This window comes from Dipodomys merriami, unplaced genomic scaffold (genome assembly GCF_024711535.1).
Source record: "Dipodomys merriami isolate MVZ:Mamm:240054 unplaced genomic scaffold, mDipMer1.0.p SCAF_42, whole genome shotgun sequence".
NCBI lineage: Eukaryota > Metazoa > Chordata > Mammalia > Rodentia > Heteromyidae > Dipodomys > Dipodomys merriami.
In genome coordinates, this window is record NW_027205826.1 from 3,557,854 (window position 1) to 3,570,963 (window position 13,110).

General features: G+C 45.2%; 1 protein-coding gene across 4 annotated transcripts in view; it reads right to left on the minus strand.

Annotated features, from left to right (window-relative positions):
* The window catches only part of Tex2 (testis expressed 2), a 108,530-nt gene that overhangs the window by 22,312 nt on the left and 73,108 nt on the right, over positions 1-13,110 (minus strand). For all 4 annotated transcript variants that reach the window (XM_069993084.1, XM_069993082.1, XM_069993083.1 and 1 more), the window contains 3 exons: positions 12,822-13,069; positions 7,559-7,705; positions 525-624 (listed from right to left, as the gene is read on the minus strand). In XM_069993084.1, coding sequence (XP_069849185.1) covers positions 525-624; positions 7,559-7,705; positions 12,822-13,069 — 495 coding nt within the window. The remainder of the gene's footprint in view (positions 1-524; positions 625-7,558; positions 7,706-12,821; positions 13,070-13,110) is intronic.

Genomic DNA, 13,110 nt, shown 5'->3' on the forward strand with positions numbered 1-13,110 from the left:
AAATCTGAGAGCTTTCTTCCAAGCAGACAGTCTCTCTCTCAAAATATTGCCTTTGAACATATGTCTTCATCTTTCAAACACTGAATGCCTATTAGGAGTTTAAGAATATAGAGATCAAAGATAGGAATGTCAAAAAAAAAAGCTGTGATCTAGAAGTTGGGGCAAGGTAAAGATGTGATGGGAATAGTTGGAATAGAGAAGGGGCCAGGGCCGATGTATGAGAGCAGCCTGGAAGAGGGCAGTGGGGCTGAAACCCAGACCACTGTTCACACCTGGAAAGAACTGCAACCCACATGGAAGCTCAGCCCCTGACAAGTGGGAGAGGAGGACAGGAGGGAAAGCCTGGATCCATTCCATTCTTCATAGTGAAAAGCCGTGGTTGTTAAGAACAAAAGATGCCCAGCATGGAACAGGATGGTTAAGAAGATCCTAACTCCCTCTCAGCAACAAAGCCTTGAAACAAGGGAAACATTTGAATACTCACATCAATGGTAAGTTCTACCCTAGAGTCAGTTAACAGTTACCTTGGTGATCAACATAAGGTTTGAAGGCCTGAAGGATTTTTGGCACAGCCACTCCCATGTCAAGCTCTGTCAGGGTTAGCTCATTCATAAAGTAGGGGAGCTAGAGAAAAAAAGCAAACAATGAATGGAGAGACATTAGCAACCTAGCAGCAATGCTACGATAACCTCCCCCCATACAAATAGATGTATGCTAATAAAATATGTTAATTAAAAATATTAAGGTAAGTCAGAATTCAACATACTTTTAGAGGGGATAGTGGCCAAAGTTTGGGGGGCACATCATTTATTTAACCAAATTTCATTGTATACAAGGTATCCAGTTCCTTGCTTTCATGAGGTTTCTACTGGAGAGGCAGAGATAAATAAGTAGACAAATATCATAACCTTTTTTTTTTCTGGCTTTTTTAAAAACTGTGATTAAGTGATTACATAATTTCCCAAACTTCACAGTATTGTGGGATAGTGATGCTCAATTAAAAGTCACAAACACATTCTAACTTTCCTGGAGCAAATTGTTCTATCACGGTCTCTAACATATAATGGTGTACACATATACACCATACATGTGATCAGCAGCATGGGGTTATTTAGTAGTGGTTCGAGCAGATGAGTAGAAGTTCTTTGTTTCTTAAGTTCTGTTAATTTTGTCGTATCACCTAACATTTTGGATTTAACATCCACTTATCAGGGAGACCATGTACCATTTGTCTCTTTGCTCTTGGCTTACCTCGCTCAACATGTTTTCTTCTAACTCCATCCATTTCCCTGCAAATGTCATTATTTTGTCATTTCTAATGGCTGCATAATATTTCATTATGTACAGATACCACAATTTTTGGATCCATTCATCTATGATGGGACATCTGGGTTGTTTCCATATCTTAGCTATTGTGAACAGTACTGCAATAAACATGGAGGTGCATGTGTCCTTGTATATTGGTTCCTGTTGTTCAGGATAGATGCCTAGAAGTGGTATGGCTGGTCATAGGGGAGGTCAATATTTAACTTTCTGAGGACCCTCTAGACTGCTTTCCAAAGTGGTTGTATAAGTGTACATTCCCATCAGCAGTGTAATAGGGTTCCTTTTTCTCCGCATCCCCTCCAGTATTTGTCGTTGGCTGACTTGTGGATGTGGGACATTCTGACTGGGGTAAGGTGGTATCTCAGGGTTGTCTTTATTTGCATTTCCTTCACAACCAGGGATGATGAACATTTCCTCATGTGTTTCTTTGCCATTTTTATTTCTTCATCTGAGAAGTCTCTCTTTAGTTCCCTTGCCCATTTAGTAATTGGTTTGTTAGGTTTGGGAGGGATTAGTTTCTTGAGTTCCCTATATATACTGGATATTAACCCCTTGTCTGATATATTGCTGGTAAATATTTTTTTCCCAATTAGTTGGTTGTCTTTCTAGCTTGGTTTCGAGAGCTTTAGCTGTGCAGAAGCTTTTTACTTTAAGGTAGTCCCATTTGTCAAGTCTCTCTCCAATTTGTTGTGACCCTGGGACTCTGTTCAGGAAGTTCCTTCCTGTGCCTATAAGTTCAAGTGTCTCTCCTACTCTGTCCTACAGTAGTTTCGAAGATTCAGGTTTAATGTTAAGGTCTTTAATCTACTTTGAGTTAATGTTGGTGCATGGTGATAGGCTGGGGTCCACTTTTAGTCTCATTATAACCTCTTAAAGCAAGTAATGGGTTGGGGGTTGGGGCGGGGGGCTCAATCAAGCTTCTCTGAGGCATGGCAAATGACAAGAGATCTATCTGCTTGTGGAGAAAGAGCTAGCCCTATTGGAGAATCAGTAAGACCCAGAGCTGGTAAAGTTTAGGGCAATGAAGCTCTCTTAGATTAGTAATGGGAAGTCAGAAATTGTTACAACGCTTCAACAAACCTATCACATGTGCTGAAATTCTTGGAAAAAAAAATCACATCCCTTTGGCCCATGCTGGACATTTGCTGTCTGCCCCGTGTCCACACTCCATCATCCTCTGTACTGCAGCTGGTCTGTGTAGACTGCATCCACTATCTCTTGCCTTCTGGTTGGACTTTGGTAACAGGATATACCAATGGGAAGGGGTAGGAGACAGGGAGAAGTGCTGTCAGGTGTTTGTGTCCTTCCCTCACTGAAGGACACAGCTCCAGTGAGCAGGCAGTTCTCCATATAGCTACTCTCTGAGATCTGGTAATTTCAGGGAAGGGCACAGCATCCCACTTCTGTTGGCCCAGATGTTCTGCAGTCTCCCTTCTGGACTCCTACGTCCCTTCCAGTTATTCGTCTGAGTGTAACATTATCTGGTTATTCATGACGGACCTTGACTAATCCACACCCTCAAATTTATCAGCAGAATTTATTCTAGAGGGACAAAAATTGTAAGAATATTGGTGTCATGGTCACAAAGTCCTATTTATCTCAAGATTGTACAATTATTTCATTATTTCCTGTCTGGATTTGTGTATGTAGTTTTGTTTTGTTCTTTTCATTACTGAGGATTGAACTCAGGGCCTTGGACTTAGTAGGCATGCACTTTACCACTTAAGCCACGCTCCTGTCTGTTTATTTTTAAGTCTTCATATTGTTATTTTAATGTAACATGCAAATCGGTGATCCAACTTATTCTCCCCCACAAATGGGTTAGTAAACTCAATCTATTTATGGAGCACTAATCTTTTTTTTTTTTTTTTTGGTCCGGTCATGGGGCCTGAACTCTGGGCCTGGGCGCTGTCCCTCAGCTCTTCAGCTCAAGGCTAGCGCTCCTACCACTTGAGCCACAGTGCCACTTCCGGCTTTTTTCTGTTTGCTTATGTGGTGCTGAGGAATCGAACCCAGGGCCTCATGCATGCAAGGCAAGCACTCTACCACTGAGCCACCTTCCCAGCCCCTCTTTTTTTTTTTTTTTTGTCGGTCGTGGGGCTTGAACTCTGGGCCTGGGCACTGTCCCTCAGCTCTTCAGCTCAAGGCAAGTGCTCTACCACTTGAGCTACAGTGCCACTTCCGGTTTTCTGGTGGTTTATTGGAGATAGGAGTCTCACAGTCTCTCCTGCCCGGGCTGGCTTTGAACCGCGATCCTCAGATCTCAGCCTCCTGAGTAGCTAGGATTACAGGCGTGAGCCACCAGTGCCCGGCAGGAGCACTAATCTTTACTTCCATCTTTAAATATAGATTCCCCACCACACTGGAGTCTGTATTGAGCTCCCTGGTTTTTGCCAGTATCAAACTGCTCTTACTACTAGAGCATTCTTTAACATATTTTGGGGGGTGTTGGTTGTAGGGCTTGAACTCTGGGCCTGGGTGCTGTCCCTGAGATCTTCAGCTCAAAGCAAGAGCTCTACCATTGAGCCACAGTGCCATTTCTGGTTTTCTGGTGGTTAATTGGAGATAAGAGTCTTACAGACTTTCTCCTGCCTGGGCTGGCTTTGAACCAGGATCCTCAGATTTCAGCCTCCTGAGTAGCTAGGATTACAGGTGGGAGCTACCCGCGCATAGCTTAACACATTTTTTAAATGTTGCAGGTCCTAGTCCTTTCTATCCTCACAGACTTCTCTTGAACATTAAAGTAAGTTTATAAAAACTAAGACTTTTGAAAACTAACTAACAGCTGAATATGCCCCTCAAGATGAGGCTCCATGTGGTCAGGCGACTTGGTTGGATCTCTTTCAGCTGCCTTTCTACAGAAGAGCATCAACTTCAAGGTTCACCTCACCAAATAGAGAACTTCATGTCTGATTCTTTATAGGGCTATGGTAGTTTATGTTAGAGAGAGGTATTTATATCTGTGATGAACCCAGAGTTCAAATGTGTTTGTGGATTGTTGGCTGCCGTATTGGGGAAAATTTCCAAAGCATGCATGTTTTTAAGTAGAGTTGAGTTATCAACCTAAAAAAATGCTACTTGGCCAAGCACGTACCCAAATCTTGCATACTTGGTGCCATGCTTTTTTTTTTCTGTTATTGTTATTCAAAGACCCAGCATTTCAGGAACCTGTCAGGTCAGTGACATATCCTAAGGCTGGCCAAGGAATAGGCTACCTTCAACAGTGTTTCCATAGCAACACAAGTCTCACACTGACCTGAAGCAGGAAGGTAACTGTCCCTTTTCTTCTGTCACACCTCTCTCTCGGACCACATCCTGTACTCTATGTTCCCCATAAGGCGACAGAAGGAGCTGAGACAGACCCTGAAGGCACCTGGCACTGAGAAGGAACACAGTGGGTGGCTTCCAACTATAGCGAACATAGTGGGGAGGGATGACCAACAGGTCCTTTTCCCTATTGTTCACCCATCTACCTGCTCAAAGCCAAGAATCTAGAACACCTACAGCTAGCTCCTCCTTTCATTGTTCAGCATTCTGCCCAGGAGCAGCCTCTTTCCTACACTGAAGAAAGCAAGAGACCTCACTCTCTTGTGACATTCAACTTAGAAACTGTTTGCTTCCCACTCAAAGGCCACTTCAGTGAGATGGGAACCTAGGAAAATTTTATTTTTCTTATCGTCTTGAGTAAACTCAAATAGTTACAGAACTGTCAGGTATATTGGACATGCTCAGTGCAGTGGGTGATAAGTCAAACACGGTGTGCAATGACAGCAGCATCTGATGATACAAAATCCCACAGCCCCAAGACTATACTTCCTCTGCTGCCAAAGTTAAGAGCATACTTGCTACTGGTGCAGAAACTCAGTTTGTCTGAAAGTCATCCTAGGGCACCAGATGCGCATACAGCTGCTCTTTCACAACAGCCATCTTCATGTGCAGCGGTGACGATCTGAGACTGCAGGACAAGTCCAGATGCTGCAACTATCCTCCTGCCTCCCTGTCTGTTCCTGACTGGATCTCCTCTTGTCTTCAGGTCACTTTGTGAGGCAGCAGTTCAGGTGGGAGGTGAGGGCAGAGCTGACGACAGAAGGGTCACAGCCCCTTCTGAACTCTCTGACTGCTCAATGTAGCCCCTTCTTTTCCATTCTAACCTTTTAGTACTTTGGACCTCAAAAGCAAGGGGAAGTTTAAGCTTTTGGACTGTAAAAACCTACATGACCAGCACAAAGAGAAAATCAGAGTCTGAGACTTTCCTTCAACTTCTGCAAAAGCCTACATGTCCAGCATGTGAGCTGCTGGCTTATGCCTATAAATTCATGAGGCTGAGATCTGAGGACCGCAGATAGAAACCAATATAGGCAAACAAATCTGTGAGCCTCTTACCTGCAATTAACTACCAAAACGCTGGAGGTGGAGCTGTGGCTCAAATGGTAGAGCACTAGGCTTGAGCAAAAGAACTCAGGGATAGCACCCAGGTCCTGAGTTCAAGCACCACCACCCCCAAGAAAAAAGAGAGGGAAGGAGGAAGGAAGAGAAATAGGAAAGCAGGCAGGGAGGCTTTTCTTTGACTTCTTACAGAATGAGGAATAATCATACTCCACCACAGGGCTAAGGCACCAGAATTCCCGAAAGAAGGCTGGGAAATGCTTCCCAATGCCTTTGGAATGTTTGAAACCACTGGCCAGGAGAGCTTAAACATACCCTACTTTCTTTCTGATCCAAGAGCTGTCTTCCCACCTTGGAAAAAGGGCGAGCTTGCCCTTCCAATGGGTCTGGCTAGAAGAAGTGGGATCAATCCTCAACTTATTTGGAGAACACAAAGAGCTCTGCCCCCAATTCTGTATTTCCAGTTGCAGAAGGCAGCTCCTTTTCTTTATTTGCAGGGGAGAGGGGAAGGAAGAGATACCCATCTGCAGGTGGCAGGTATACTGCCATAACTTGACTAGGTTTTTTGGGCGCGGGGGATGGGGGGGCGGGGGGAAGAGGAGTGTCTGTCATGGGGACTTAAGCTCAGGGCCTGAGTACTATCCCAGAGCTTTTGTGCTCAAGGCTAGCATTCTACCACTTTGAGCCACAGCTCCACTTCTGGTTTTCTGGTGGTTATTTGGAGATAAGAGTCTCACAGACTTCTCTGCCTAAGCTTACTTTGAACCCATATCCTGATCTCATCCTGAATAGCTAAGATTATAGACAGGAGCTACCAGCACTCAGATATGGGTGTTCTTTACCCAGAGAAAAGACTAAAATTGAACTGAAGCTCGTTATGCTCATGTTTCCTTCTAGTTTTACGTTAGCTCAGTTTCTTGACCTAGAGTTCTCTAAAATTATGAGTAAAATTTTCAATTTTTCTCAGTGTGTATTCTCTTTTGCTCCCCCCCCCCTCCCCGCCCCTTCCCCTTTTGGAGGTATTGGGCCACAGCCTCCAGACCTTTCTGCAGGTGGCCTCAGACTGTAATTCTCCTACCCTTCCAACACAGCTGGGATTACAGATCTGCACACTGTGCCAGGCTCAGCATGCTTTTAGCAAGGGAAAGGATCCACATGTTTCTGCTTTTTGAAGGTATCAATTATCCAAAACACTTCAGACCACTGTCTTAAGCAACCAGCCATGCAAAGCCTCAATGAAGACTTGGGGACCAAAGTATTCTCCCTTGGTGGGATTTTGGTCAGGCTCAAGATTTGCATCTAAGGAGCCTTCAAAAAGTCTCCTGGTTAGCACATGACACTTTAATGACCATCATAAGGAACACTTAGGCAGCTTTAACTCACTTCCAAGTGGGCCTGGCTTAGCATCAAGAGTTTTTCTTCAGCAGAGAGCCCAAAATAAAGTGCTACCTAGCCAAAAGCAAAGGTCAACCACAGACATATTTAGAACTGGCGCTAACTGGCCCAGGATTTCTTTCAAATGGACCATTCAGCCTGGATCACTATAAGCCTAGATGGGTTCTGGACAGACAATTGAAGATTGTTTCTAATTCAAAGAGAACTACTTAAAATGAATCACTTTCAGGAGCTCACATCTTCCTAAGTCATAAGGATGTGGCAACATAAGGAGACAAGTAGACAGAACATTCATGTGGGTCCCCAGATGTGGTCTGTATGTGTTGTCTGAGAAGAACTTTGCACCCTCGTATATATATGCTTAAGTTACTTTTCACTTAGAATAAGAGACATAGAACATCCAGAAATGAAGAACTGGGGACTTAGAAGCCTTGTGGATTGAAAACAATACCTTTATTTTGCTGAGTTTCATCTGGATTTTCTTAGACACCAGATCTGACCAGTATTTCTCGCCTAAGAAGTCCCAAAATATTCTTCCAAGCAAGGCATTCACCCAGGCTTCTCGTTCTCCCTCCTCAGAGGGTGGAGCCTCTGGCAACTGGTAAAAGAAAAGGAACCAAAATTAGCTAGGAGACAACTGGAGAATAAGACAGGTGCTTATTTTCAAAAAGTCTCGCAAGGCCCTTCCTATGGAAACAGGACTGCATGAGCTGAGATTTGTTCCTATAAATTACAAGTCCCCTGTCATGACTGTGAATAGAAAAAGGAGAAATGAAAGCCGCCATTGCAGCTGTAACCTTCTTTGTTTTCTTTTTCTACCAATCTTCCTGTGAACAGCTAATATCCCACAGCATTATCAGAAAAATCACCCAGTCTCCTAAATTAACTTGGTATCAACATTATCTATCAAATGCCTGCTTTCTCTTTTTCCTAGCTGAGGCCTAGACATGTACTCGTCAGGCCCATACTTCTCCAGGAAGAACTCAGTTTCCCATTGGCCAGAACTCAAGTTTGGCCTTGATCTTGATCTTGATCTTAAAAATACTGATGCCTGCTTGTATCACACCTCCAAAAACACTGAGTTAAGCTGCATCAGGAGTTTCAGAAGCCTCCTCTCCATGAGATGAAGAGATGGGATGTGTGCCATACGACAGCTGTTCTCCCCAACTCACCCTCAACTGCCCTTGATACAGCCGCCTTCCTGAAACATCTTCCCTGGCTGCTGTGAGCAAAGCTATGCCTCTAATGTCCTAGACTAGGAGCAGACAATGTGTCTCAGTCTGGCAAGGGCTAGAGATAGGGATAAAGGAGGGAAAACAGCAGCAATAGCTGCAGAGGGCACTACGAAATTCAATGCTAGCACAGGTAATAGGCTCAGAACTCAGAAAGGCAGCATTGTTACTGTGGTTATTGCTGTAGTCCACACACTGCTATTCACATACAAGATTCCTCAAGTTGTCTCATTCATGTGTCCCAGTACCCTGGTAAAGATGTGAGTGAATCTGCTCCCATGTGAGAGATAAGTCCCTAGTTTAAGAGTCAGCCTGACTCAGAGACTTTTCTCTCCTTTCTTTTATTGCTTTGGATGGACCTTTAGGTTAGTCATGCCATCTCCCTCCTCCCCCGGAGTGTGACAGAATTTTTTTTTTATAGCACCCTAGAACCAATGAGCTTTGGAAAGCAAATCAAAAGATCCAGATGTGCAGGAAGCTGTACATTGCTCACCCTTTCATATCTATCCAGCACCCATGCTATGGCCATATGCCACTCATGGTCATCTTCTCTGTGCCTTGTACTTGGGCATTCATGCCAGTGTGACCTGTTCTGAGCAGCTGTAACTGTCCCACATCACAACTGTGTGCCTAAGCCAGGGGTACAGTACATAAGTCACTTGCAGTCTGACTGTGAAGCTCCCCAAGGTCTAGGGACAAAGCTACATGTGATAGTTCTGAAGTCCAGACTTTTGAGGGTCTGAGCCAGAGAGCCAGACACAGGGCCTTGCCCAAGCCCAGTAGACTGCTCAGCAGCCCTGACTACTTCTCAAGGCAAAGCTATCTGTGTTTGCTCTCTTTGGAGACCTGGGAGTTCACTCAAATTTTTTCAGTCTTATGCTACTACATATGCCATGTTCTAGGAATGCTTCTCTCCCCGTCCCTGCCCCCTCAACCCCCAGTCCTGGGGCTTGAACTCAGGGCCTGGGCACTGTCCCTGAGCTTCTTTTGCTCAAGGCTAGCACTCTACCACTGAGCCACAGTGCCACTTCCGGTTTTTTCTGTTTATGTAGTACTGAGGAATCAAACCCAAGGCTACATGCATGCCAGGCAAGTACTTTACCACTAAGCCACATTCCTAGCCCTAAGAATATTTATTTGGATGTTTTCCAAGATCTCTCATGAGTAGTGATGAGGGGGAGGAGGGGCAATACTGGAGCTTGAACTCAGGGCCATGCACTTGCTCAGCTGGCTGGCTTACCAGGCAGGCACTCTACCACTTGAGCTCTACATTCTGCTGGAATTTGTAAAATAAGTCTATCCAACTTTTCTTCCCAGGCAGGCCTGGAATCACAATCCTCTAGATCCAGTAGCTATTCCTCCTGAGCAGCTAGGACTATAGGTGTGAACTACCCAGAGCCCAACAAGAATCTTGTTTAATTAACAACAACAAAAAAGAAATCCTAGTTTCAAACAAATACATGTTGGTTCTTGCATTTCAGACATGGCCCTACCTCACTCCAATGGCTGTGGCCATTCTATCTGGGCTTTTTAGTGCTGTCATGTCTTTGGACATTAATGAGGACATTTTCTGCCACAGGTCCTAGACGGACAGGCAGAAGTCTGCACCAGGTCCTAGACAACAATTGCTCGGTCATGCTACAAGTTCTGTGTTACTGTCACTTTTCTCTCTGCCTGACATCTTGGGTCCCAAAGACAACAAAGTGCAGCCTTTGAGAAGTTATGGTCTTTGAGTTCCAGGAGATTATCTACACAGTCATCAATGGGATACCAATGACCACCAGGCTATCTACACAGTTCCAAGCTGCTACCCATATTAGCCCTGACTGTCTGGGGCTGGGAAGGTGGCTCAGTGGTAGAGTGCTTGCCTTGCATGCATGAGGCCCTGGGTTTGATTCCTCAGCACCACATAAGCAAAAAAAAAGCTGGAAGTGGCATTGTGGCTCAAGTGGTAGAGTGCTAGCCTTGAGCCAAAGGCTCAGAGTGCCCAGGCCCAGAGTTCAGGCCCCATGACCGACAAAAAAAAAAAAAAAAAAGAGAGAGAGAATAGTTTACTTTTCTCCTTCTCAAAAAGGAGAGTTGGGCTAGGAAGGTGGCTCAGTGGTAGAGTGCTTGCGTCGCAAGCATGAGGCCCTGGGTTCCATTCCTCAGTATCGTATAAACAGAAAAAGCAGGAAGTGGCACTGTGGCTCAAGTGGTAGAGTGCTAGCCTTGAGCTGAAGAGCTGAGGGACAGCGCCCAGGCCAGAGTTCAAGCCCAACGACCGACCAAAAACAAAAACAAAAAACAAGCAAACAAACAAACAAAAACCAGGAGAGTCACCCCTTTATCAGCTTTTCTTTACAATGCTGGTCTTCACAGGAAACAGGTTTCACATAAAACAGCAAGAAACAAAGGCTGTTTCACAACGTATGTCCAAGCCAATGGCACATGATGTGCTGAAATAACTGACAGGCTGGTTTCCTTTCTGACAGTTCCTATTTTCTAATGTAGACTTCTCTCCACAGTGGCATGAAGAACAAAGGAAAGCCGAGAGCAGCAGAACACTGACAATGCATCAAAGAAGCTTTGCCTCGGAGATCTGGACTCCAGGGCTGCTCGGAAGAACTCATTTCCAACGACTGTCATAAACATTTAGAGGTAGAAGAATAAATGTGCAGGCATTTCCTAATATTGCCATTTGGCTGCAGGGAGAACGTGAGGAGAATATTCATCTCTCTATTTCCACTACACACTTGTGTTTAGAAGGCATAACTTCCCAGACAGCTTCCAAAGACAACATTTGGGAAGTTCAATGGTCTGAGGCTGAACAAGGCTATCCAGACCGTCTGAATAGCTGCTGAGATGTATTTTATTAAAAACTGACTTCTAGGGCTGGGATGTGGCTTAGTGGTAGAGTGCTCAACTGGCATGCATGAAGCCCTGGGTTTGATTCCTCAGTACCACATACACAGAAAAAGCTGGAAGTGGCGCTGTGGTTCAAGTGGTAGAGTGCTAGCCTTGAGCAAAAGAAGCTCAGGGACAGCGCCTAGGCTCTGAGTTCAAGCTCCAGGACTGGCAAAAAAACAAAACAAAACAAAACAAAACAAAACTTCTAAAACCAAAGCGGTGAGCCAGCCAGGTGCCGGTGGCTCACACCTATAATCCTAGCTACTCAAGAGGCTGAGATCTGATCTGAGGATCATGGTTCAAAGCCAGCCCGGGCAAGAAAAGTTCATGAGACTCTTCTCTCCAATAAACCACTCAGAATACCAGAAGTGGTGCTGTGGATCAAGTAGTAGTATGCTTGCTTTGAGCTGAAGAGCTGAGGGATAGTGCCCAAGCCCAGAATTCAGGCCCCATGGCTGACAAAAAAAATAAAAATAAAATAAATAAATAAAACCAAAGTTGTATGAATGTATTCAAGTTTGTAGTGTAACATTTCCTATTATAAATGGCTAGGGATGATGCCAGCCAGTCGTTTTGCCACAGAGTGAGCTCAGTGCCTCTGTTCCTGAGTTTTGCTGTCCACAGCTGCTGCTAACAAAGGTGTCACAGGTATCAGCATGGTCCAGGACAGGATACAACAGAAGACCCTTCTCCCATCTTTGCTTGTTTCCCTGACTGTAAGAATAACATGTATGCATTCTAGAAAACACCCCTTATCTCACTACCCTAATAGAAGTATTATTATTTTGTGTGTTTGTGTACCAGTTTCAGGGCTTGAACTCAGGGACTAGGGACTCTCCCTTAGCTTTTCACTCAAGACTGGTCTTCTACCACTCGAGCTACACCTCTACTTCCAGCTTTTGGTGGTTAGAGATAAAGAGTCTCATGGACTTTCTTGCCCAGCTGGCAGCAAATCTAGCCAGCTCCTCCTCCTCCAGCCAGTCAACTGTCACTACCGCTGCTGCCACCTGACCTCAGCCCACCCTCATGGCAGCAGGCCCTTCTCACCCACTGCTTTCCTCCTACAACTGTTCTCCACCAAGACTTAGACCAATGTCACCAATGTCACTTCCTGCCAAACCCTCCCAGAGCCTCTTATCGCCCTAGAAACTGATCTGCAGGATCCTGCTGATTCTGCAGCCTCCCTCTCTTGCCCTTGGCCATTGTCTGGCCACCCCAACCTCACTGCTGTTCCTGGAATAATATCCCAACCACATTCCTGCTATGAGGCCTTAACTTCTGCGGGAGCCCCTTCTGAGAATCTCCTCCCTCACAGTGCTATGGTCACATTCTCCACCACAACCCATCTAAAACAGCAGTTGGGTCTCCTTTAGCCAGCTTTGGTTCCCATGAACCACTAGATGTTCACTTCTTGTCGTCTTTTTGAATAGAGCATGAGCTCTTTTTGGAGCACAAGGGTCCTTTTCCATCTCATTCAACACTGTGTTCCCAGAGCCTAGAACATGGAGTGCCTGGCACATGGGTGCTCAATCTCTCATGCATGATGAAATGAGTTCAAGAAGAGCAGAAAGTCCTGGTCACAGGCACCTTTACCTTTTTCCCAGCTGTGGGACTGCTCTCTGCGCTCTGCACAGGACTCCTCTGGGGGCTTTGGCTTTCCTGGGGCACACACCTGCCCATGTACACACTGTAGTCTAGAAGCATCTTCTGCCTCACACTGCCCACCAGTTCCTTCTGCTTTGGCTGGGACATGATCTCCTCCACACTGCCTTTGCTGCTGCTTCGGCTGTGGGTCAGGTGCCCGGAGGGGCTGCTGTGCCTGCTGTGGGTAGGCAAAAGCCCTGGAGCAAGGAAGTGATAGCTATTAGTACAAATGACAAAA